This window comes from Chelonia mydas, chromosome 12, assembly GCF_015237465.2.
Source record: "Chelonia mydas isolate rCheMyd1 chromosome 12, rCheMyd1.pri.v2, whole genome shotgun sequence".
Lineage (NCBI taxonomy): Eukaryota > Metazoa > Chordata > Testudines > Cheloniidae > Chelonia > Chelonia mydas.
Genome location: NC_051252.2, coordinates 17265681 through 17292182, shown reverse-complemented (window position 1 = coordinate 17292182; position 26502 = coordinate 17265681). Strand labels below are relative to the sequence as shown.

The 26502-nt window shown below is 44.1% G+C and overlaps 1 protein-coding gene and 1 long non-coding RNA gene across 5 annotated transcripts in view; one reads left to right on the top strand and one right to left on the bottom strand.

Moving 5' to 3' along the window:
- N4BP1 (NEDD4 binding protein 1) overlaps positions 1-2930 on the bottom strand; it is a 38520-nt gene extending 35590 nt beyond the window's left edge. For 3 of the 4 annotated variants that reach the window (XM_037877354.2, XM_043526254.1, XM_037877355.2), the window contains exon 1: positions 2499-2895. In XM_037877354.2, coding sequence (XP_037733282.1) covers positions 2499-2744 — 246 coding nt within the window. In that variant the 5' untranslated portion in view covers positions 2745-2895. Of the gene's footprint in view, positions 1-2498 lie in introns of all 4 variants that reach the window. The other variant, XM_007059650.4, reaches the window with a different exon arrangement.
- A 36-nt stretch (positions 2931-2966) lies between these two features.
- Positions 2967-17769, top strand: LOC119563674. Its single transcript, XR_006285191.1, has 2 exons — positions 2967-3545; positions 16798-17769. It is a non-coding gene; the product is annotated as an uncharacterized LOC119563674 (long non-coding RNA).
- The last annotated feature ends 8733 nt before the right edge of the window (positions 17770-26502 follow it).

Below are 26502 nucleotides of genomic sequence, written 5' to 3'. Positions count from 1 at the left end.
AGCAGGGCTTCACTTTCGTGTTGACAGAGCCTTATAATGTTTGATTCCTTATTTCTCACGCTTATAAACAATGGCACAAAAAACAATACACTGGCAATCTGAACACACCAACTTGTTAGGACAGGTCAGTGTCTGAGCTGGAGTTCTTTTTATATGGATGTATTTTATTTCCATATCTTCCGCCTCCTCCCTTCATGCACAAATACTCAATCTAAAGCTATCTGAGGTAAGGTAGGGCTGATCCATAGCTGTTTACGTTACATCAAGACAAACATACACTAAGGCCACGTCTATACTACTGGAACTATAGTAGCATAGCTAAGGCGGCATAGCTATATGTCAGCATAACTCAATAGTTAACTTCATTTTTAGTTTTTACTGAAAAATTCCCAGGTTTTATAAAAGCTATTATTAAATTATTATTATTTACTGATTTTCATCTGAATTTTGGACAACGTAAGTACATGAAAATACTGATTATGTTAAGAAAATCCAATACACTGCATTGGGTAGATGTGTTTATGTTAATAAATTAGTCTAGATATAACATGAATCTGTCTGTTAAAGTAAGACAACACACACCTGCGCATATATGTATATACTGTCAATGTACAGTTAACTAAGTGACAGCATTAAACTTTTTACTTTTAATACTCTTACTCTCTTGCTTTTTTCTATCCTCCTATCCCCAATATTTCACCCAGAAAACTTAATTTTTTGTACTGAATTACACACGTTTTTTAAATTCCCAGGAAACATCATAAAAACTGTAAATTGAGGGCCTTACCCAGTGGTGAGTTGGAGCCGGTTATCCGGTTGTTAAATTTAGAAGCCGTTTTAGAACCGGTTGTCCCCGTGAAAAGTGACGCCTTAGTCGCAGACTCCATGAGTGCTCCGGGGCTGGAGCACCCAAGGGGAAAATTTGGTGGGTGCAGAGCAGCCACCGGCAGCTCCCCACCCCGTACCCGGCCCCAGCTCACCTCCGCTCTGCCTCCTCCCCTGAACGTGTGGCCCCGCTCTGCTGCCCGCACCGCAGCAGGTAACCCGAGGGGGGGGGGGCACGCAGGGGAACTGCTCCCCTCCCCAGCTCACCTCCACCTCCCTGGGCCTGAGTGCGAAGCCGCCGCCTGCTTCTCAGCCCTCCCAGGCTTCCCACATGAACAGCTGATTCGCGGGAAGCTGGGGGGCGGGGGGGGGGAGAAGCAGAGTGGGGCCACATGTTCAGAGGAGGAGGCGAGTGGAGGTGAGCTGGGGCCGGGAGCGGGGAGCTGCCGGTGGGGGCTCTGCACCCACGAAATTTTCCCCGTGGGTGCTCCAGCCCCAGAGCACCCACTGAGTTGGCGCCTAAGGCGCGATTTGTTATGTGATCAGTGAGGGGAGCGGCTGCTACGCTACCCCGCCCCTAGGAGCCACAGGGACCTGCTAGATGCTTCCTGGGAGCTGCCCCAGGTAAGCACCGCTGGGACTCCCCACCTCGTCCCCCGGCAGGTCCCTCTGTCTCTTAGGGGCAGGGTGGGCACCCACTATGGTGGCCCAAGAGACCCTCCTGCTCGGTTCTGGGGGCAGTCAGGGGACAGAGGAGGGGGATGGATGGGGCAGGGGTCCCGGGGGGGCATCAAGGAACGCGGTGGGGTTGGATGGGGCAGAAGTCCCGGGGGGGCGGGGGGGGGCAACGACCCCCTCATGGGCTGAGGAGGGAACCGGTTGTTAAGATTTTGGCAGCTCATCCCTGGCCTTACTCATACTTTAGATCCAGCTTACAGGGATGGAAGAGATTTTTTGTGGCTTTAGGATCACCACCTGCTGAACAATGGTCATTAGGTGGATAGAAGCATTCAACCTAGCTGCATCTACACTTGGGGTTAGGTCAGCATAACTACAGAGTTCAGGGTGTGGATTTTTTCACACCCCTGAGAGACATAGCTATGTTGACCTACATTTCAAATGTAGACCAGGCCATAGATCAAGAATCAGTTTTATTCTCCATAAGAGTGGCAGAGGTTCTCAACTATTGGAATATGCCCCAATGTCTGAACCTCATGCTCCCACTCCCTGTATACAGCCCACATTACACCTCAACCACCACCTTCTCTCCGGGACTACTTCAAAAGCAGCTAAGCTCAGGCAACCACGTGTAAAACATAACCGGCCCTAGTCTGTGCTGAAGTGTCCCCCCCCCCCACCCCCCTCCTTCCTGTGTGGCAGGCAAGGACTCAACAAAAGCATCATCATTCTGACGCTGACAACGTGCTCAGCGCTGTACAGGGCCCGTCTCCCCGCCAGCCAGAGCGTGGCTGTGAGCCAGCCTTGCTCTCACAAGGGGTCCAACACGGCAGGGGGCCCGGTCAGGAGCCGGGGGAGGGGGTGGATTAAGAGAGGGGAAGCCGGGGGGAGGGGAGGAAGACAGGTGAGGGGAGTTCCGGGAGCGCGGGCGGACCCCTCGCTAGGAGCATCCAAGGGGCCGATGTACCTGAGGCGCCGACCCCACCCCTCGTTACCTTGGCGCTGCGCACGGTCTCCTTGTCCCCAGAGAGCCGCAGCCAGATCCTGTCAGTGGCCGGGCCCGAGCCAGGGATCTGTCCCGAGGGGGACCAGCCTCCCGGCGCCCCCAGCACGGCGAGCCGAACCCCGAACAGGCTCTGAATGCGGCCTCGACTCTTCTCCAGGAAGCGGCTCTTCTCCGCCGGAGCCGTGAACTCGTCCAGCACCGGCACGGGGCCGTCGGCCGCTCCGGGCGCCGCCATCAGAGCCGGCCAGGGAACCCTGCGCTATTGCCTCCCATAGTTCCGCACCCCAGGGACGACAACAACACCAGCGGGGAAACCCCTGCTGCCCTCATCACGGCGGGACAAAGACGTCATCCGTCTACGACGCAAGCTCCGCGCGGGGCGCCTGACTCCGCCCAATCACTCAACCGCCGTCCACTTTGTAAGGCAGGGGCCACCCGCTACCCCTCCGAGAAAACTACACGTGGCGACCATCTTTGTTATGGGCAAGACGTCTCTCTGCCATCTTTACTGAGGGCAAAACAAGCACCCTGCCCTACGCTGTATCGATACGAGCCATGTTTACTGAGGGAAACGCCCTTCCCCCGCCCTTCAGGGGAACGCAAAACAGAAACGTCACCGGTAACGTCCTCAAAAATTCCCCTGCTCATTTCAGTAGAAGCTCACCCCTGCCCCAGGCTCTCCCTTCGGCACCTGCCCAGAGTGACTGGGGAAAAAATCCTTCCTGGGGTAGATGACAAACCGCCTTGCCTTGCACTTGGGCTGCGAATAGTTCGACGCTGGCTAGGGCTGCCGAGCTCCAAGGCAGGCTGGTGAGAGGGGCATGGAAATTGCCTTGTGAAGGAGAACGATGAAGCAGTAGTGTTTGTGTGTGAGCGCAGGGGAGCCTTTTCTGGAAAAGTAAACAGTGGCTTCAGCTCCCCTAGTTTATTCTGAGACTCACCATATTTGGTGGGTTTCCTCCCGCCCTTTAAAGTCACAGTTCTTGGAGTCATGTGATTACCTCAGAGTCTCAGCTTTCATTTAAGAGAAAAGTAAGTTCCTGCCCCTCATAGTTACAGAGAAATGCTTGTAGTGTTTAAACCAGTTCTTGTGATTTTTTTGAGACATGGTGGGGGAGGTAATGTTTTTTATTGGACCAAACTTCTGTTGGTGAGAGAGAGACAAGCTTTTTCAGAAGAGCTCTCTGTCAGCTCCAAAGCTTGCCTCATTGACCAACAACAGCCTGTGGTTTGACCAAAAAAAAAAAAAAAAGTGTGTGAAACCAGGTATATGGTGTCAGACTTTGAGCAGATAAATGAGGTAATTCCTAGCACAAACAGACCCTGCTAAAGATGAAATTCTAGGCTCCTGAACACAGACTATTTCCAGGGGGACTCTTCCTTCCTTTAGCTTGCATAGCTGCATTTTGTTTTTCCTTCGTGATGCCACGTTTTGTAACAAACAAACCTAGACTATACCTATTACATCTCTGGCTGATTTCCTGAAATGATTTGGTGCCATCTGTTGTTCAAATGCAGCTAGTGCAAGCTCTGGTAATCACGAATGGAAAGTAGGAAGTTTTATTATCAAAAAGAAAAGGAGTACTTGTGGCACCATAGTCCTGGTGTACACTAGGACTTTAGGTCGAATTTAGCAGCGTTAAATTGATGTAAACCTGCACCCGTCCACATGATGAAGCCCTTTAGTTCAACTTAAAGGGCTCTTAAAATCGATTTCCTTACTCCACCCCTGACAAGTGGATTAGCGCTTAAATCGGCCTTGCCGGGTCGAATTTGGGGTACTGTGGACACAATTCGATGGTATTGGCCTCCGGGAGCTATCCCAGAGTGCTCCATTGTGACCGCTCTGGACAGCACTCTCAACTCAGATGCACTGGCCAGTAGACAGGAAAAGAACTGCGAACTTTTGAATCTCATTTCCTGTTTGGCCAGCGTGGCAAGGTGCAGGTGACCATGCAGAGCTCATCAGCAGAGGTGACCATGAGGGAGTCCCAGAATCGCAAAAGAGCTCCAGCATGGACTGAACGGGAGGTACGGGATCTGATCGCTGTATGGGGAGAGGAATCCGTGCTCTCAAAACTCCGTTCCAGTTTTCGAAATGCCAAAACCTTTGTCAAAATCTCCCAGGGCATGAAGGACAGAGGCCATAAGAGGGATCCGAAGCAGTGCCGCGTGAAACTTAAGGAGCTGAGGCAAGCCTACCAGAAAACCAGAGGGGCGAACGGCCGCTCCGGGTCAGAGCCCCAAACATGCCGCTTCTATGATGAGCTGCATGCCATTTTAGGCCGTTCAGCCACCACTGCCCCAGCCGTGTTGTTTGACTCCTTCAATGGAGATGGAGGCAACACGGAAGCAGGTTTTGGGGACGAAGAAGATGAGGAGGAGGAGGAGGAGGAGGAGGAGGTTGTAGATAGCTCACAGCAAGCAAGCGGAGAAACCGGTTTTCCCGACAGCCAGGAACTGTTTCTCACCCTGGACCTGGAGCCAGTACCCCCCGAACACACCCAAGGCTGCCTCCTGGACCCAGCAGGCGGAGAAGGGACCTCCGGTGAGTGTACCTTTTAAAATACTATACATGGTTTAAAAGCAAGCATGTGAAAGGATTAATTTGCCCTGGCATTCGCGGCTCTCCTGGATGTACTCCCAAAGCCTTTGCAAAAGGTTTCTGGGGAGGGCAGCCTTATTGCGTCCTTCATGGTAGGACACTTTACCACTCCAGGCCAGTAACACGTACTCGGGAATAATTGTACAACAAAGCATTGCAGTGTATGTTTGCTGGCGTTCAAACAACATCCGTTCTTTATCTCTCTGTGTTATCCTCAGGAGAGTGAGATATCATTCATGGTCTCCTGGTTGAAATAGGGTGCTTTTCTTCAGGGGACATTCAGAGGAGCCCGTTCCTGCTGAGCTGTTTGCCTGCGGCTGAACAGAAATGTTCCCTGCTGTTAGCCACGGGGAGGGTTGAGGGGGTAGCCACGCGGTGGGGGGAGGCAAAATGCGACCTTGTAACGAAAGCACATGCGCTATGTATGTAATGTTGACAGCAAGGTTTACTCTGAAAGACTGTAGCCACTGTTTTATAAAATGTGTCTTTTTAAATACCACTGTCCCTTTTTTTTTTCTCCACCAGCTGCATGTGTTTCAATGATCACAGGATCTTCTCCTTCCCAGAGACTAGTGAAGATTAGAAAGAAAAAAAAAAACGCACTCATGATTAAATGTTCTCTGAGCCCATGCTGTCCTCCCACACTGACAGAGCACAGATGAATGTGTGGAGGCAAATAATGTCAGAGTGCAGGAAAGCACAAAATGACCGGAAGGAGTAAGTGGCGGGCTGAAGAGAGTAAGTGGCGGGCTGAAGACAGGGCTGAAGCTCAAATGAGGCGGCAGCGTGATGAGAGGAGGCAGAATTCAATGCTGAGGCTGCTGGAGGACCAAACCAGTATGCTCCAGTGTATGGTTGAGCTGCAGCAAAGGCAGCTGGAGCACAGACTGCCACTACAGCCCCTGTGTAACCAACCGCCCTCCTCCTCAAGTTCCATAGCCTCCACACCCAGACGCCCAAGAACGCGGTGGGGGGGCCACCGGCCAACCAGCCACTCCACCACAGAGGATTGCCCAAAAAAAAGAAGGCTGGCATTCAATAAATTTTAAAGTTGTAAACTTTTAAAGTGCTGTGTGGCATTTTCCTTCCCTCCTCCACCACCCCTCCTGTGCTACCTTGGTAGTCATCCCCCTATTTGTGTGATGAATGAATAAAGAATGCATGAATGTGAAGCAACAATGACTTTATTGCCTCTGCAAGCAGTGATTAAAGGAAGGAGGGGAGGGTGGTTAGCTTGCAGGGAAGTAGAGTGAACCAAGGGGCGGGGGGTTTCATCAAGGAGAAACAAAGAGAACTTTCACACCGTAGCCTGGCCAGTCATGAAACTGGTTTTCAAAGCTTCTCTGATGCGTACCGCGCCCTCCTGTGCTCTTCTAACCGCCCTGGTGTCTGGCTGCACGTAACCAGCAGCCAGGCGATTTGCCTCAACCTCCCACCCCGCCATAAACGTTTCCCCCTTACTCTCACAGATATTGTGGAGCACACAGCAAGCAATAATAACAGTGGGAATATTGGTTTCGCTGAGGTCTAAGGGAGTCAGTAAATTGCGCCAGCGTGCCTTTAAATGTCCAAATGCACATTCTACCACCGTTCTGCACTTGCTCAACCTGTAGTTGAACAGCTCCTGACTACTGTCCAGGCTGCCTGTGTACGGCTTCATGAGCCATGGCATTAAGGGGTAGGCTGGGTCCCCAAGGATACATATAGGCATTTCAATGCCCCCAACAGTTATTTTCTGGTCTGGGAATAAAGTCCCTTCCTGCAGCTTTTGAAACAGACCAGAGTTCCTGAAGATGCGAGTGTCATGTACCTTTCCCGGCCATCCCACGCTGATGTTGGTGAAACGTCCCTTGTGATCCACCAGGGCTTGCAGCACTATAGAAAAGTACCCCTTGCGGTTGATGTACTCGCCGGCTTGGTGCTCCGGTGCCAAGATAGGGATATGGGTTCCGTCTATGGCCCCACCACAGTTAGGGAATCCCATTGCAGCAAAGCCATCCACTATGACCTGCACATTTCCCAGGGTCACTACCCTTGATATCAGCAGATCTTTGATTGCGTGGGCTATTTGCATCACAGCAGCCCCAACAGTAGATTTGCCCACTCCAAATTGATTCCCAACTGACCGGTAGCTGTCTGGCGTTGCAAGCTTCCACAGGGCTATCGCCACTCGCTTCTCAACTGTGAGGGCTGCTCTCATCTTGGTATTCATGCGCTTCAGGGCAGGGGAAAGCAAGTCACAAAGTTCCATGAAAGTGCCCTTACGCATGCGAAAATTTCGCAGCCACTGGGAATCGTCCCAGACCTGCAACACTATGCGGTCCCACCAGTCTGTGCTTGTTTCCCGAGCCCAGAATCGGCGTTCCACAGCATGAACCTGCCCCATTAGCGCCATGATGCATGCATTGGCAGGGCCCATGCTTTCAGAGAAATCTGTGTCCATGTCCTGATCACTCACGTGACCGCGCTGACGTCACCTACTCGGCCGGTATTGCTCTGCCAGGTTCTGGTGCTGCATATACTGCTGGATAATGCGTGTGGTGTTTAATGTGCTCCTAATTGCCAAAGTGAGCTGAGCGGCCTCCATGCTTGCCTTGGTATAGCGTCCGCACAGAAAAAAGGCACGGAACGATTGTCTGCCGTTGCTCTGACGGAGGGAGGGGCGACTGACGACATGGCTTACAGGGTTGGCTTCAGGGAGCTAAAATCAACAAAGGGGGTGGCTTTACATCAAGGAGTATTTCAGGCAGGACTTCACGGAGGGTTCCAATAAGAAATGGTGCACCTAAGTTATTGTTCTTATTGGAACAAGGAGGTTAGTCTGGCCTCTGATTGATACATGGCTCGATTTACCTCGCTGCAGCTTCTCTGTGAGTGACTGCAGTGTGACCTAGAGGAATGAGTCCCCTAGACGGGGGAGGGAGGGGAAGCAAATGAGTACAAAACAAATCTGGTCTATTTCTTGTTTTGATCCACTCCATCTATCTTTTACATCTTTGGCTGGCAGCAGATGGTGCAGAAGGACTGCATGCCATCCACATCTCATGGCTGCTCGGCAGAAGATGGTGCAATACGACTGCTAGCCATGCTCATCTCTTGCCTGCCCGGCAGAAGATGGTGCAATATGACTGCTATCCATCCTCATCTCTTGCCTGCCCGGCAGAAGATGGTACAGTATGAATGCTAGCAATCCGTATCGCCTGCCTGCTCACCATAAGACGGTTCAATAGGACTGACTGCAGGACTAAAGAGAATGACCTGGTCAAGTCACTCCAAATTTAGTCCCTATGGCCAGGAGTACCTCGGACATGACGATGACGGCTACCAGTTGTATTGCACCGTCTGCTGCAGAAGGCAATGGGTTGCTGCTACTGTGTAGCAATGCAGTACCGCGTCTGCCAGCACCCAGGAGACATAGGATGATGGTTACCTGAGCGGGCTCCATGCTTGCCGTGGTATGGCGTCTGCACAGGTAACTCAGGAAAAAAGGCGCGAAACGATTGTCTGCCCTTGCTTTCACGGAGGGAGGGAGGGAACGGGGGCCTGACGATATGTACCCAGAACCACCCGCGACAATGTTTTAGCCCCATCAGGCATTGGGATCTCAACCCAGAATTCCAATGGGCAGCGGAGACTGCAGGAACTGTGGGATAGCTACCCACAGTGCAACACTCCGGAAGTCGATGCTTGCCTCGGTACTGTGGAAGCACTCCGCCGAGTTAATGCACTTAATGCACTTAGAGCATTTTCTGTGGGGGGACACACACTCGAATATATAAAACCGATTTCTAAAAAACCGACTTCTATTAATTCGACCTTATTCCATAGTGTAGACATACCCTTAGAGACTAACCAATTTATTTGAGCATAAGCTTTCGTGAGCTACAGCTCACTTCATCGGATGCATACTGTGGAAAGTACAGAAGATCTTTTTATACACACAAACCATGAAAAAATGGGTGTTTACCACTACAAAAGGTTTTCTTTCCCCCCACCCCACTCTCCTGCTGGTAATAGCTTATCTAAAGTGATCACTCTCCTTACAATGTGTATGATACTCAAGTTGGGCCATTTCCAGCACAAATCCAGGTTTTCTCCCCACGAATTTACAAGTAGCTGAGATATGCGTCCGATGAAGTGAGCTGTAGCTCATGAAAGCTTATGCTCAAATAAATTTGTTAGTCTCTAAGGTGCCACAAGTCCTCCTTTTCTTTTTGCGGATACAGACTAACACGGCTGCTACTCTGAAACCTGAGATAGAGAAGAATATCATTACAAAGTCCAAAAGCAAATGTTTTGAGATCTAGCTGTGCAGTCTGCTGTACATTTTGTAGATGACTCAGCACAACCAAAGGCTTAATTGTTTCATAAACAGAGCGGTCCCTTCTTGAGACTTTATTAATTTATTTCTTTGTGGTATGTTTTGTCATACTGTGTTTCTCAGTGCTTTGCATTTAAAAGTCTTGATCCAAGGGTTGAATGGACAATACATTAAAACAGTTAATATTATATTAAATGTGGTTTGTAGCATACAATGATGTGAGCCTCCTTACTGAAGCCAATGCAAGCTTGTAATAAAGTTCTCAGAGAACATGGCCCTGTTCATTAAAAATTAAGTAGCATGTGAGATTATAATGCTCAGTACAAGCAGAAATTTCTTTTGTTTGTTTTTAATTTCTAGTCTAAAATAGCATATGAAATTAGAGGTAGAAAAAAACAGCATTGTATGGACTCTTAGGCTGTGATCCTGCAAACAGTTATGCATATACTTAATTTTACAGTGGTTACACTGTAAAGAAAAACCCATGGCGCTGAGTATCAGAGCCAGGGTCAAATAGACTTGGGCTTGCAGGGTTTGGACTGTTGGGCTAAAGATAGCGGTGTAGACCTTTGGGCCTGGGCTCTGAAACCCTGAAAACTTGGAGGGTCTGTCAGCCCAGGCTCCAGCCCAAGCCTGAACATCTACATTGCTATTTTTAGCCCCACAGCCTGAGCCCAGTCAGTTGATCTGGGCTCTGAGACTTGGTGCCACAGGTTTGTTCTTTGCAATGTAGACATACCCTAAGTGTCTGAAGGAGCAGAGATTTAGTTTCAGGGGCCATCACAAATTGAAATGAAAGCTAGATTTGTCAAAAGGTCTGCTGAGGTTTGCAAACATGCGTCTAGTGTGAGGCAAATCTGGGTTGATCTATGGCTTCAGATGGAACCTAAAGGAACTTTTTTTCACATGGCTGTAACTCAAAGCTAGATAAAACCTGTAGGTTACAGCAGAGATTTATTTTGTATTCACTTGAAATTATAGCTCACAACTGATCTCCCTTGTAATTTGGAGATTCATAGAATCATAGGACTGGAGGGTAACTCGAGAGGCCATCTAGTCCAGTCCCCTGCACTCATGGCAGGACTAAGTATTATCTTTACCATTCCTGACAGATGTTTGTCTCACCTGCTCTTAAAAATCTCCAATGATGGAGATTCTACAGCCTCCATAGGCAATTTATTTCAGTGCTTAACGGCCCTGACAGTTACGAAGTTTTTCCTAACGTCCAACCTAAACCGCCCTTGCTGCAATTTAAGCCCATTGCTTCTTGTCCTATCCACAGAGGTGAAGAAGAACCATTTTTCTCCCTCCTCCTTCTAACAACTTTTTATGTATTTGTTGACTGTTATCATGTCCCCTCTCTGTCTTTTCTTTTCCAGACTAAACAAACCCAGTTTTTTCAATTTTCCCTCATAGGTCATGCTTTCTAGACCTTTAATCATTTTTCTTGCTCTTCTCTGGACTTTCCAATTTGTCCACATCTTTCCTGAAATGTGGCTCCCAGAACTGGACACAGTACTCCAGTTGAGGCCTAATCAGCGCGGAGGAGAGTGGAATAATTACTTCTTGTTTCTTGCTTACAACACTCCTGCTAATACATCCCAGAATGATGTTAGCTTTTTTTTGCAACAGCGTTACACTGTTGACTCATATTTAGCTTATGGTCCACTATGACCCCAAGATCCCTTTCGCAGTACTCACTACAAAAAGTAATTTTCCCTCTGCTGATACTCACACCTTCTTGTCAACTGTTGGAAATGGCTGACATCCACTTTGATTGCATTGGCCTCATTAGCACTAAAAAAGTAATTTTCCCTCTCGATCTTCACCCCTTCTTGTCAATTGTTGAGAATGGGCCACTTCCACCTTAATTGAATTGGCCTCATTAGCGTTCACTCCCCACTTGGTAAGGCAACTCCCATCTTTTCATGTGCTGTGTATATATATACTGCTTACTGTATTTTTCACTCCATGCATCTGATGAAGTGGGTTTTAGCCCACAAAAGCTTATGCTCAGATAAATTTGTTAGTCTCTAAGGTGCCACAAGGACTCCTCATTGTTCTTCCTAGGCAGTCATTTCCCATTTTGTATGTGTGCAACTGATTGTTCCTTCCTAAATAGAGTACTTTGCATTTGTCCTTATTGAATTTCATCCTATTTATTTCAGACTATTTCTCCACTTTGTCCAGATCATTTTGAATTTTAATCCTATCCTCCAAAGCACTTGCAACCCCTCCCAGCTTGGTATCATCTGCAAACTTTATAAGTGTACTCTCTATGCCATTATCTAAATCATTGATAAAGATATTGAACAGAACCGGACCCTGAACTGATCCCTGCGGGACCCCAATTGTTATGTCCTTTCAGCATGACTGTGACCCACTGATAACTACTCTTTGGGAATGGTTTTCCAACCAGTTTTGCACCCTCCTTATAGTAGCTCCATCTAGGTTGTATTGCCCTAGTTTGTTTGTGAGACGGTCATGTGAGACAGTATCAAAAGCTTTACTAAAGTCAAGATATGCCATGTCTACTGCTTCCCCATTATCCACAAGGCTTGTTACCCTGTCAAAAAAAGCTACCAGGTTGGTTTGACACGATTTTTTCTTGACAAATCCATGCTGACTGTTACTTATCGTATTTATCTTCTAGATGTTTGCAAATTGATTGCTTAATTATTTGCTCCATTATCTTTCCAGGTACTGAAGTTAAGGTGACTGGTCTGTAATTTCCCGGGGTGTCCTTATTTCCCTTTTTATAGATTGGCATTATATCTGCCCTTTTCCAGTCTTCTGGAATCACTCCTGTCTTCCATGACTTTTCACAAATAATCGCTAATGGCTCAGCTATCTCCTCAGTCAGCTCCTTGAGTATTCTAGGATGCATTTCGTCAGGCTGTGGTGACTTGAAGACATCTAACTTGTCTAAGTAATTTTTGACTTGTTCTTTCCCTATTTTAGCCTCTGATCTTACCTCATTTTCACTGACATTCACTATGTTAGACATCCAATCACCACCGACCTTCTTGGTGAAAACTGAAACAAAGAAGTCATTAAGCACCTCTGCCATTTCTGCATTTTCTGTTATTATTTCCCCCCACTCATTGAGTAATGGGTCTACCCTGTCCTTGGTCTTCCTCTTGCTTCTAATGTATTTGTAGAATGTTTTCTTGTTACCCTTTATGTCTGTAGCTAGTTCGATCTCGTTTTGTGCCTTGGCCTTTCTAATTTTGTCCCTACATACTTTTATTTGTTTATATTAATCCTTTGTAATTTGACATAGTTTCCACTTTTTGTAGGACTCTTTTTTGATTTTTAGATCATTGAAGGTCTCCTGGTTAAACGAAGGTGGTCTCTTGCCATATTTCCTATCTTTCCTACACAGTGGAATAGTTTGCTTTTGTGCCATTAATAATGTTTCTTTGAAAAACTGCCAACTGTCTTCAATTGTTTTTTCCCCTTAGACTTGCTTCCCATGTCATCTTACCTACCAACTCCTTAAGTTTGCTAAAGTCTGCCTTCTTGAAATCCATTGTCTTTATTTTGCCCGTTCTCCCTCCTACCACTCCTTAGAATCATGAACACTATCATTTCATAATCACTTTCACCCAAGCTGCCTTCCATTTTCAAATTCTCAACTAGTTCCTCCCTATTTGTCAAAATCAAATCTAGAACAGCCTCTTCCCTACTAGCTTTCTCCACCTTCTGAAATAAAAAATTGTTGGATAATTTGTGCCCTGCTGTGTTGTTTTCCCAATGGATGTCTGTGTAGTTGAAGTCCCACATCACCACCAAGTCCTGTGCTTTGGATGATTTTGTTAATTGTTTAAAAAAAGCCTCATCCACCTCTTCTTCCTGGTTAGGTGGTCTGTAGTACACCCTTACCATGACAGAGAAGTTTGAACTGGGATCTTAACTTCCTATCTCAGGCCCAGAATTGTACTTGAACCAGATTCAGAATTTGAGCAAATTCTTGTATTACTTTATCATATACTTTATTAACAATGACCATTTGTTGAAAAAGTAAGGAATGCATTCAAAGAATTTCCACAGTAAACTCTCATCATTGAGGGGGCTGTTAGCAAGAGGAGAACTTCCCTGTCTCTGTAGCTGCATCCCATAGGTTTGAGGGAGGGAGCCCTCTATTTATTATTTATTTATTATCTGTCTCCAGTTAGTAGAGGACACCAACCATATTCTTCTTCTGCTCCTGGATTTCCACATGGAGTACCAGAAGGAGCTCGTACCGCTAGGACATTTTAGGAATTATCCAAAAGCAGGAATATATGTGAGATGAATGCCAAGTTATCAATTATTTATATTAGAGCTGGGAAAATATCACAAAACATTTTTGACATACATTTTCTGAAACTGAAAAAATTAACTAGCTTCAACCATGCTACACGCCTGTGTGCTTTCCATGGGCATTCCAGCAACTGAGTTTTGGCTGCACAAATGATCATGGAAAATGAACTTTAGGCTCCCAGCCTGAAATATTTACACCTGAGAGAGATACTTGATACAGGATGGGCTGTTGCTTGACACAGCATGGAGTGGAGATTCACTTCCAAAATCCCCCTTTAGAGTCTTGACAGAAAAGCTGTTCAACAAGCCAGTCAGGATTTGATGATACCCTTAACAAATACTGCCCTGATCCTGGCGAACACTTACACACGAGCATATAACTTTATGCATGTGGATAGTGTCACTGAGTCCAATAGGACTACTCACATGCATAAAGTTAAACAGATATGTGAATGTTTGCAAGATCAGGGCCTAAAACACAAATATGTACCCAATTACTTGGTGTGACTGTGCTGAGAGGAAACTAAGATTAAATCTGCACCAATCCAATAAATTTTACGGTTGCCCAGTTTTTCTGGGAATGATACATCAGGCATGATGACCCATGTGGCCCAGAAATGAAAAGATTTAGACTTTTCTAACACACTCCAATCCGGATTATCTGCTACCTCTCTCCCTAAGACATATACCCCTCCAATGGCTCTGTCAAGTCCTCCTTGGGAGGTTCTGAGGACTTGTATTCATTGAAGGTCTCCAGATTATAGAAATAAAAAAAGCTAAAAGCAAAAATAGATTAAAAAGAAAAAAAAAGACGGAGGTAGATTCACAGAGCTGCATGAAGAAGCCTGAATTGTTCAAGTTTCCAATCGTGTCCACACTGAGCTCACTGCTGACCTGTATGGTCATTTGGAGCTGGTTGGTTTGTAGGCAAGGAGATGTTGCCTGCATGGAGCTTATGGCTAGAGCTAGACTGTAGTGACCCTAGTGTATAATATGCTCTGCTTTAGACAGTGATGTTACTTCTTTGATTCCAAGAGCACAAGTTTATATAAATAATTAAACATAAAGTGTAGGTTTAGTAATTAGGACAGTTCTTTTGACTAAGCTGAGTTTGTCCCTTCTGTTTCAAAAGCAGTTGATTTATTACCTCTCCCTGCCCCACAAAAGCTGAACATTTTTTTTGAAAATCACTGAATTTTTAAAAAGGGGGGAAAAAAGCACATTTTCCAGTTATAGACTCAGCGATTGCTGAAGCTGGTGTTAGCTTTTTTTTAATTAATGGAGTCTGCATCTGTTTTTGAGGCATTTTTGAATGTGTGTGCTGGAGTTCCTTAATTAGTTACAAAAAGCTGCAGGTGTGCTGGCAAAGACTATTAGTGAGACTGGGAAGTGTTCCAGAAGAGACTTTTTTAATGTAAATATTTAGCTGTATGATTATGAGTCATTTTAAAGTTTTCAACACTATTTGGTCTATGCACAGTGGTGTTTTAAAATATTCTGGCTTCATTTGAATGGTTGACAAATAAATGATAATGGAGGAATATAACCTTCATTACGAGAGAATTAAACACTATTAAATTACTTGCAAGAATGACAAGTGATGTTCTTGGGTTGTCACTGTAATACAAATCTCTTGTCTTTTAGGAGTAGCTTTCCCAAATTTAGCTGAAATGTTGCACGCAAATGTTATGAACTTAATTACTACACTATAAATGAGTTTAAAAGGACTACACTTTGTTGCAGTTTCAGAAAATGTCAGTGAAGGAAATATTCTTGCCGAAGTTGTAATGTGGGAAGTTCAAAACTTTTAAATATTATTGTGCTTATAGTTTATTCAAATCTAGACTTAGCATAGTAAACACTTGTTTTTCCACTTGCAGCTCAAATGGGATTTTTTTCTCAAATAGGCTGAGGTCAGGAATTACTTTCCAAACAGGAATTATCCAAGTATCTGGCCCAATAACTGGGCTGCAGTTATTGGTCCAGATACTTGGATGTACTATGTCCACTTAGTGGTGTATTGTTGATGGAATCTGACCTTAGGTCCTCCGTATCCTGCCCTAGAAGGATCATTCCAGTATAGGCAAGCTGACGCGGGGGGGCATGCTTGAAAGAAAGGGGGCTTTGTTCCAGAAGTCTATATGCTACACTGATCTCTGGCCATGAGAGGCAGTTAGGGTCTATGTACTGGCCCAACATGCAGCAACTCCAGGGTCAGAGGAATCCCAAGATGAGCTTGATACTGCTTTTTCATCTACTTACCCTTGATCCGAAGTGTGTGCAGTTCAGCTGGACCACATCATCATTATGTGGAAGTATTGTGTCAACACAACTTATATAATTCTTACGAATTAAATATAGTGTCCAGGAGGGGAAAGAGGGCTGACTGACCCCTACCTCCATGACAGTAGCTAGGGAGGAAGTACATATCTCCAAATAAAAAATGTGGTTGAATAGGAGGAGCTGGGATGTTGCTTCAGCTCAGTTTTTAACCAGTTAAAAGATAGGTTGGTTAGCTCTCACGCTGTCACTTGGACAGCACAGAGACCACCAAACACGTAATTTGGCTCAGGAGAGAACATCATGGAGCTACATCTGGTTCGTTATGGAGTAGGATCCCTCTGAGGAACTGGTGCCTGTTAACACCATCTAGAGATCATGTTTCAGGTCTTTGGAAGGGGCGGGAGGTCAGGTGTGTTGTATTAATTTAGATGGAATATATGGGCTAAAAGTGTTAACATAAACCAGTCATGGTTTAACATTAAACAGGGGTCAACAAGATCTGGGGTTTGATATACAGAAACTTCAACCTGCTTTGTACTGTAGCAAACATGGTATTAATTTTTTAACCATTTATTAAAGATGAAGAAAAGAAGGAAAAACAGTTAAAGCATTTGAAATGTAAAGTATTAAATAAGGCCTTCATTTTACCAACATTTTCCTTCCTTCCTTCATTTCCTTCCTTCATTTTCCTTTTGGAAGGAAACCCCCCTGCTGTTTGACAGTATCTTAGGTGGTATTAAAAATTGTAATAATTGTCCTTTTGGGGAAAAGAAGAGAAGTTAGTAGAGATGGGCTGAAAATCTCATTGTGGCTGTTAAAGCCTGATCCCACTTCCAAGAGGCAAAACAAGGCAAACACACACACCAAAGAACAGCAAAGGAAGAAAATGCAGCTTCTCTCTCCAGTGTTAACTCTCACTTGCAGCCTTACTGCTGAAAAATACAGGCCCAGAACAGCCTTATCAGCTACCTCGAGATTTGGAAACTTGTACTAGCTGTGATGCTGTAGGAATGAAACATGACCATTTATATCATTAATATTGACACTGTTTGGCAACAAATCTTGTACAAAGCATGTCATGTAAGGCGTCAATGGAAAAGTTATGATTGGCCAAGTATGATGATCCTGGTTATATGCATGTATTATTTTTGTATCTGAAGTTATAAATATTGACTATATACTGGCATCCTACCTATGTGCAGTATTCCTTGTCAACGTCCATAGGGTAGTTTATATCCAGTCTAGCCAGCCATTGTGAATTAAATCTCATAATGGACCAGAGAAGAAATTCATCCCATGCAGTGAGCCTTCCTGTGGATACCATAGCCAGAATATGGGTAATGGCTGTTCCTGTGAATCATCAAAGCATGTAAAGGCATGTGATTTGCTCATGTGACCCTGGACTCCATCTTGTGCCTGTAAGTTTCCACAAACTAAGACGGAGAGCATTCCCTCCACATGGGAGAAGTTATAAAGGAGCCTGGAAGCATCTCTATTTTGCCTCTCCTGCTCTAATCTCTGGACTATGGATTTACACTAAAAGGAGCATTCCAATCAATGGACTGAGAACCTTCCAATCTTTTGGAAGTTACCAGAGACTTTACAAGCCATCAGTCTGTAACATCACTGCTACAAACCTGATCCAAGAACTTTGCAATGATTGTATGCTATATGATTTCTTTGACCATTTTAGTGTTCTCCTTTTTTTTTCTCTCATAAATAAACCGTTAGATATTAGTTACTAAAGGATTGCCAATAGCGTGATTATTGGGTAAGACCTGTGTTAGATATTGACCTAGCTGTGGCTGATCTTTTGGGATTAGAAGGACCCTTTGTTTGATGAAATTGGTTTTAAATAACCACTCATCTTAGTCTAGTGTCTGGGTGACAAAATGAGTGCTGGAATGCCTAAGGAGGCTGCATTTTTCACTTCTTGTTAACCAGTGTGGTGAGGCAGAAGTTTACTTTTGTTACTGACTTGGCATATCTTATGATAGAATAACCGTCAGTTCAGGGGTGAGTCTGCCCTATTTCTCAGCATTTTGTCCTGAATCTGATATTCTCAGTTGTGACACACTGAGGCACGGTGACACCAACATCGGGCTGTTCAGGGCGCTGCTTTTAGCTGCCTCTTTCTGGTCACCGGCTTACAGCAGTGTTTCAAAAAATGCAGTCTTGGCTGGCTAAGCCAGACTCTTATTAGACAGAAAGAAAAAGGAGAAGGGTAGGAAAGAGAAGAAATAAAGTGGAGAAATAAAAGGACGCGTAGGGCTAGAGAGGGACAAAGTCTCACATGTTAGATGGTATTCAGGACTCAGAGGTGGCAGTGTCATCTGCATCCCTCCCTCTGGCCTGGTCTGGTCAAGACATTTCTCAGGATCAAGATGACAAAGACCCAGGGTCCTAGGAAACAGTGGAGGTAGCAGCCATGATAGTGAAGCTCACTCCAGTAGCAATTTTTTTTCTCCCAAAGTTTCTTTAAGAACACCAAAGTGTTGCCAACTCCACACAGCAGGAAGTCACCGGACAAACCTTGAAAAGTTGCTAGATGTAGCTGTTCAAGCACTCAAAAGGAGTGAAAAATTCGCTAAACACACACACACACGCGCGCGCGTGACCAGGTAAGTGTAGTCACAAAATCATTCACAAGCAGCTCAACAGTGTTAAAAAAATCCATGCTATGTTCTTCTTACTACATTCTGCTGGACACCAAGTCAATATCATTATGTCTCAATTGAGCATGTCCTGGAAGGAATCCTATTCCAGGGCTTCTTGAGCTGAGATCATTATAATCTGCTGGTGAGGAAAAGAAATTTGTTTAGGCTAATGAAATATTTTGCTAAAGCCAGGTGCATTTTGGGGAGAGCAGCACATTAACCAGGGCTTGTTTTTTAACCGAATGTGTTATTTCTCGCTGCTATGTAGTAGGTAGCACATCCTGTGATGCAGGGAAAGATGGCTAACGAAGAGGGCAGGGTGCGGGAGGCAGGTTAGTCAGCAAGGAGAGCCGCAAGGATGGAAGTTGGGGTGGGATGAGAAAGCGCCCAGTGCCCTAATGGGGTGGAGGGCACTGTGCCTCCACGGAGGAAGCCCTGAATAGGGTTGCCAACTCTGACTGAAGCTATTCCGAGATTTTTTTTTTTTTACATGACATAATGTCATTTTCTGAAAATTTCCTATTAAAATCTCCTGGATTGCTTTCAGTAGTCACTGGGAGATTGATGCCGATTCTGGGAGACTCCAGGTTAATCCTGTAGGGTTGGCAACCGTATTACTACAGGATCAAAGGTGGAGCTAGCTTGATTTTTGGCTCCCCTTTACTCCTTCCCCTGGCTTGACCTGGAAGCAGGGGGAAGGGGTCTGGCTAGTGGATTTTTGTTTTTAACTCTACTTTCTTGGCTCCCTGCAGGGCCGAGCTCAGGTCAGATGAATGCCCTCTTCCCTTTCACTAGCCTATCAGCTCAAATCCAGGCTGGCAAGAGCATAGACCATCTCCTCGTTAGTCTAGTCACCAAGTAGGCCTAATATCTGACATACCAATTTTGATTTATTGATTTTTTTTTTAGTCTCTCACTGTTCTTGTTTACTCAGCTTGATTGTCATACAATTCTTGAATTATATCACTACACCTTTTTTGTTCAGTTTTTCTTCCTCCCTTTTGTAACCTTTTCCCAGCAACTTTTGTAAAAGGTTATTGTGACCTTTTATAAACTTTCACTCACTTTTTACAGTTGAGCTCATAATTAGGGTAAATTTGTAGGCCCATTATCACAGCAGGTCTTTTGCATCCTGCTTTCATTGGGTCAAAGTCAAAGATCATTCTTGTAGGGAAGTTGATAGGCATTCCAAGCAGAAGACCATACTACCTTAGAAAGCATTGGGCAACTGATTGAGAGAGAGGGATATTTTTGATTAGAAAATGGATCTCTTCATTCAACTTGAATTTGATGGTTTTGATCAGTTGGAGATGCTTTATCTGAATGGTGTCCAACGGCTTTTCAGTCTCGACAGTGAGGGGCCATGTTTCAGTCCTCTAGGTCACAATATTGATAAAACATTATATATCCTAGGTTTTGTGTCTCTACTTATCAGGATGTTTGGTTGGTGAAAGATATTCTCAATGAGGTGCTCCATGACTGACAACACTTTTGCAGTGCAGGCTTAAAGTTCATTCTCAATGCTGCCCATGCTATCAACAACAGAGCTAAGGCAAGAGAAACCACCATGCGTGTTTGCTGACTAACATGCTAGATCCCTCAGTGTGTTCAGAATCGCTGACTGGAAGAATTTTGGTTTTACCCCAATTAATTTTCAGGCCAACATTTGCCATTTAGCTTTCCAGGACTTTAAGTGCCACAACAAGCTCATCCATTGATTCACCAACTAGTTCTATATTATCAGCAAAATCAACATTGGTGAGATTCTTATCACCAAGGCATTTGCCTAAAATTCATTTGCTTAGGCTAGTGTTTCTCCAACTGGGGTCTGCAGACCCCTGGGGGTCCATGAGGGTAGTCCAGGGGGTCTGCGGGCCCCGCTGATCAACTCCTCTTCGTCCCTCCCAGTGTCTCCTGCATGCTGGGGAACAGCTGTTCAGCGGTGTGCAGGAGGTGCTGGGAGGGAAAGGGAGGAGTGGGGCTGTGGCGTACTTGGGGGAGGAGGCAGAAAGAGATGGGGTAGAGGTGGGGTGGGGGTGGGCGTTGGGGGAAGGGGTAGAGTCATGGCAGGGCCTGGGGATGAATGGGAGTTTGGGGGTCCGCAAATTTTTTTAAATCAAAACGGGGATCCTTGGGTTGCTAAAGTTTGAGAACTGCTGGCTTAGGCTAGGTCTACACTATGAGCGCTACAACAGCAGAGCTACGGTGCTGCAGCTATGCCTCTGTTATGCCATACTGTAGATACTTGCCACAGTGATGGAAGGGCCTTTTTTCATCAATGTACATTAACCAATGTAGTTAATCCACCACCCTGAGCAGCAGTAGCTAGGTCGATAGAAGAATTATTCTGTTGATATAGACACACCTACACCAGGGGTGAGGTCAGCTTAACTATGGTGCTCAGGGATGTAGACCAGGCCTTAGTGTCTATCAAGTATATAGTCTATGGCAGCATTGAAGAGTTCTGGGGTAGCAAGATATCCTTGTCAAATGCCTCTCAGTTCAGAAGAAGATGGTTTGTTTCCTGTTTACAAGAACTCAGTTTGAGGAGGCATCATGTGGGAGATGGAAAATTCTACAGAGCTTGCAAGGGAGGCCTGTGAGTTTCACAATCAGCCAAAGTGATTCCCTGTCAACAGAGTCAAATGTAGCCGTGGTATCCGTAAATGCAATGTGAGCAGGGCACTTGAATTCTTATGCATTCTTAATAAGCTGGCATGCTGTGAAGATTTGCTCCATCATGGAATGGCTGATTTGTTGTGGTCTTCTCTTGCTTCTTAAGACATCAGCAGCTCAGGTGAGCAAGACAAAAAGCAAAAACTTCTCCTGGATGGATAGAAGAGCAATGCTGCAATCGTCCCAACTATTTTGCTGTCTTATGTTTCCAAAGCAGTAAAATAGTGCCTTTTTTTTCCAGTCAGACAGAATCAACTCTGTTCTCCACATGATATAGAACATCATCTGCAGTCACAAAACAATAGCTGGTCCAGCACTTTTTAACAGTTCCTCAGGAATGCCACAGATTCCTGCTGCCTTATTTTACATCTCTGTGAATTTTGTCTGTAAATGCGTCAGGATTGTTTTGTGTAGGATAGGTGAACTTGTTGGTGGCCTTAATGCCAGGGTCCAAAGAAACTGGGGGTGTGATAAGCAACTGGCTGAAATGTTTACTCCATTTCTGTATTGGTTAGCTGATCAGAACTGGAGTAGAACACGCCAAGTGAATGATTTCTCATCAGTGAGGTCATTCAAGTGTTTATACAAGGAGGTGATGTAGTTTCTGGCAGAAGTTTCCTCAAGTGTGATGGCTTTAGCTTCCATAAAAGCTTTGTGGTCAATGTGTATCGCTTTATAATGAGTGCCATTTAGTTTATGGTACATGACCATATCACCTCTTAAACAAGTCATGTGATGGTTAGGGTATTAACGGAGATCCAGGGTTTCTTGGTTCTTTGTTTAGGACCAATGATGGTCATAGCAGCATTGGTTATTTGGGATCTGAAGTTTGTCCAGGTGGATTCAATATATTATTGCAAGGTCTCAAAGCTGTTTGAGATTTCAACTGCATAGCAGTTTCAAATGCTATTGATTTGTAGCATAGATAGTTCAAATTTTGTTAACCCAGTTATTACTTTGTTTGTGCTTTTTAATCTAAGATGGAAATTTCCAGAGACTAATTTGTGTTCAGTGTTACCAAGCTCCGTGGATCAGTAAGTTCTGCAGTTGCTGATGGATAATTTCCAGCGACAAGAGATTATAATGTAATCAATCATCTTCTTTGTTAGAGCTGAGCTGATTGTAGAATTCTGTCCTTGTCTTCATCAGATATTTCATTGGTTGGACCATAGCAACAATAATTATCCATCTTCCATGTGTATGCTGGAACTGGAATTATTTAAGTAGGCAACTGGAAATTGATGCAAATGATATATCAATATGCAGATATAAAGTTTAAAGAGGAGTCTCATTCCTTCTTTTCTCAAATTCCAAGCACTCGACCACATAAGATGGTAGTTATCTGTGAGGAAAGAACAAGCATCTTTAATATAGGTTAAAAGGTGGAAATTCTAATTCTATAGAAAACAACTGCTGATTCAGAAAAGCCTCTGACCAGATTTTACACAATGAAAGATTGACAAGACCTTGATCAAAGGCATGATGGACAAGGACAGAATAAAGGGCAAGATTCTGTAACTCTGACATTGGCCCAGATTTTCTGCTGCTTTACATCTTGTGCTGTTGTTAACACTTGTGCAAAATGATCACAAAATAGGTGTAAACACTGCCAAATCAGAACTGTAGCAGTTTGCCCCCACTTTGCCCAGGAGCAAATTACTACACAAGGTTCAAGGGAGCGGAGATTTAGTCTCATTGAGTATTATTTACTCTTATGAGTAGTCTCATTGGATTCAATCGGACTGCTGACATGAGTAAATAAATATTATTCTGCATGAATAAAGGGTTGCAGAATTTGACTGCACATTTTGGGGCCATGTATAAACATTGATGTGAACAAGCAGTAAGCACTCTCTAAAGGGCCAGGTAAATCGTTCTGTTGTAATTAAATACAGAAACCTCAGTAGTAACAAAGTGAGAAGGAAAAAAGTTACTGAATTAATCATTTCAAGTTTTGAGATAATATATTAACATAAAAAGTATAAAAGAAATAATTACGCAATCATGCAGTGTCTTATTCTTGTGTGTAATGTCATTGCTGCCAGTGGGACTGTAGGCATGACTACTGATTACTTTCAGGAGAACGATTTTGTGGGATTTGGCCCTAAATTTGCATTTTATTTCAGCTGCTAAAGGAGAGTGATACCATTCCATTTATATTCTTTAGTTATGAAACAGGTAGAATTTTTTTAAATTAGTCAAGACAGTTTCTATCGGATGAGTATGCTGTGTTCTAGTATCCCCTTTGTTCTTTCATGTTATGTGTACTTTATTTTAACAGACAATCCCCTGCATTTCACCTTGTATAGTCATTTACAACTGCACACAGTAAGTACAAAATGCTTCCATCCTGATTTAGTAGTGGTTTGCACCCACTATGCACAGGTGTATATGATAACACATGGACCAAGGCAGTGGAGAATCAGGCTCACAGGGTTTCAATCAAAGTAGCTGACAGAGGTCTTGATCAAGAGGACCCTACTGAAGTCAATAGGCTAGATCCTCAGCTGGTGTAAATCATCATACTTCTACTGACTTCAGTTGAGTTTTGCTAATTTATACGAGCTGAAGATCTGGTTCAAGCTGCACTGGTGTAAAACTGGAACGAATGAAAAGTGAATTAAGCTCTGGATTTTCACATAGAAACCAAAGAGGCATTTACACTGACTATGCTATATTTTCCTGCATGCCTTGAAGCAAAAGCCATGCAATTAGATATCAGATGAAGGCTCTTTCTAGGCAGAGACCTTTTGGAAATTGCTCTAACCCTTTAACATTTAGCGAAGCATATTTATAGAACTAGAGTGCCTTGCTATGTATGCTTGTTTTCACAAAAGTAAAAACAGAAGAAAAAATCCCAAGGATGCTATGATCCCATTTCCGTCTCTTCCAGTAGGAATACTAGGAAGACAGTCCACATTAAGGAGTGTGTTTTGGAACTGAAGAATCCCCTGACCAGATTCAAGAAAGAGATAACTTGGAGGTAATTTATTTTATACTGGTTTACTAAAGAGATGACATTTCCACTTCCGATTGTTATTTAATCTGCTCTCCCATACTAATGAATATTAATTCCTAGTGGTTATTTACAATCTATTAAATAGAAAATAATGGAGCATCCTAAAATCTTAGCACAGTTGGATCATTATGAATGTACAGATGCCAGGAACTCAGAAATTATTTCTACAACTATATCTATCTGTTAATATTTGAACACAGTTAAATGTTATTGAGGAATTACATGAAAATGTGGATAATCAGAATTATTTATTCATCCAGTGCCTACTGTTATGATGGTTTTTAACAAATCAACTTATGCTGTGATTTAAAAAAAATATAGCTTACCTTTTTGTATTACTAATAGTAGGCTAGCCCTCAGCTTGTTTAAATGAGCATAGCACCTTTGGCTTCAGTGGAGCCACACTCATTTACACTACCTGAGGATCTAGCTGAATGATTATCATCAGATAATCTCAAAGTAGTCAAATGGGCAGAATTTAGCCCATTAAGGCCAAATCTTCCAAATTGATCCATGTCGGTGGACATTTACATCTGTAAGATTGGCTTGCAGGGTCATGACCTAATATTGTGGAGCAATATGTCAGAAGTCAGAATATTTCAAGTTAAGACTAGAAATCTAATTTTATCCTATGCCATATATTGGGCCTTTTGAAAAACACAATGTGTGTGACTATGAGAGATAATCAATAACATTATTGATTTTTAGGCTTTTAACATAATATTAACAGAGGTGATATCTTGTAAAATCTCATAAACCGGGCAGGATTGGTCTGGTCAATATTTGGAAAGGAAACCATGAAGGAAACCTCAGTTGCTAGAAGAAATGTCATCTACTGAATCGTGAAAGCCAGATTTCTAAGCTCCTGGTCCTGTATTTGTGTAGACGGTATTGGTTTCACCACTGGGACCTAAGTCAGTATGAAACCCTAGCATGGTGGGAGGGGATACTGTGCTGTTAGAAGTGACCTCTCCAAGATTACAAGTTCTGAATGCTTGTGTTCATTAAAGATCTTCTGGCCTTTTTCACAAGAGTAAGGGAGTTCTCCATTAGAGAAAGTGTCTTGCCAAATTCAGGCTTGCTTTTATTTAATCCATTTATAGGACACCTGATGCATGCTTCTACATGTTGTACTTGGGCAATTACATTCTTCTTGTCAGCATCTAAATTCCTCTTGGAGCATCAACAGGTTATGGTATTGTTCTTCAGACTTTCTCCTGCTTTAAGATGTGTGGTGGTTCTGTGCACCATTAAATAACTGATGCATTCAATTCCAGAGACAGCAGCTGCTACTCAACACCTTTTGTTGTATGCAGTTTACTCCCTCTGCCCCATGTAGTTGGCCAGTGTATGGGGTTGGGGGAGAGGTTGACCTCTCCCTGCACTTTTGGGGGAACTATGCCCCCACAGGGGAGCAGAAATGGTGCAATCCTTGTGTTTTTCAGAATACAGGTGCTGCAATTGGGCCTGGCCTTATGCTGCATAAGTATATGGGGAAGACTCTTTATGTCCTCCCTTCCCACTGCATAAGGGGCCACATAAGGTCCAGAAAGAATCTGGCCCTACAGTTGTGAAGTCTGGTATGTGCTTCAGGATCCTTTGGGTTGAAAACTAGAGATATGAGATAGTAGTGAAATATGTATATTTTTTTAAAATACCACCAGAACAAGTGAAGCTTTAAAGCTTTATATTAAACAGTTCATGGTACCTAAACAGTGTCTGGCCTGATTTTACTGATGGTGTATTTATTGTGTTTTCATTTTGTTTTTGCTGTCCCATAAACACTTTTAGGCTGTGGTCTCTTTGTGCCACATCCCTTTGTAACTCCTTTGAGCAGGGACAGTGGCAGCAACTTTCAGATTTTTCCAAAATGTCCTTTCTAATCATTATTCCAACCTCTGTTTCAACAGTGCTAAGTCACTAAGACAAACATCCTGATTCTTCTTTCATTTAGCATGTATAAATCAGGAGTTATCTCTAGTGATGTCAATGGAGCTACACTGCTATAAAACTGGTATAGGTGAGAAGAGAATCAGGCTCTAGCTTGACAATATTTCATATTCTCTTTCTTTGGAAGAGTATTTCAAACAATAACCCTTCTTCCTTACCTGCCCATCAAGAAACTCA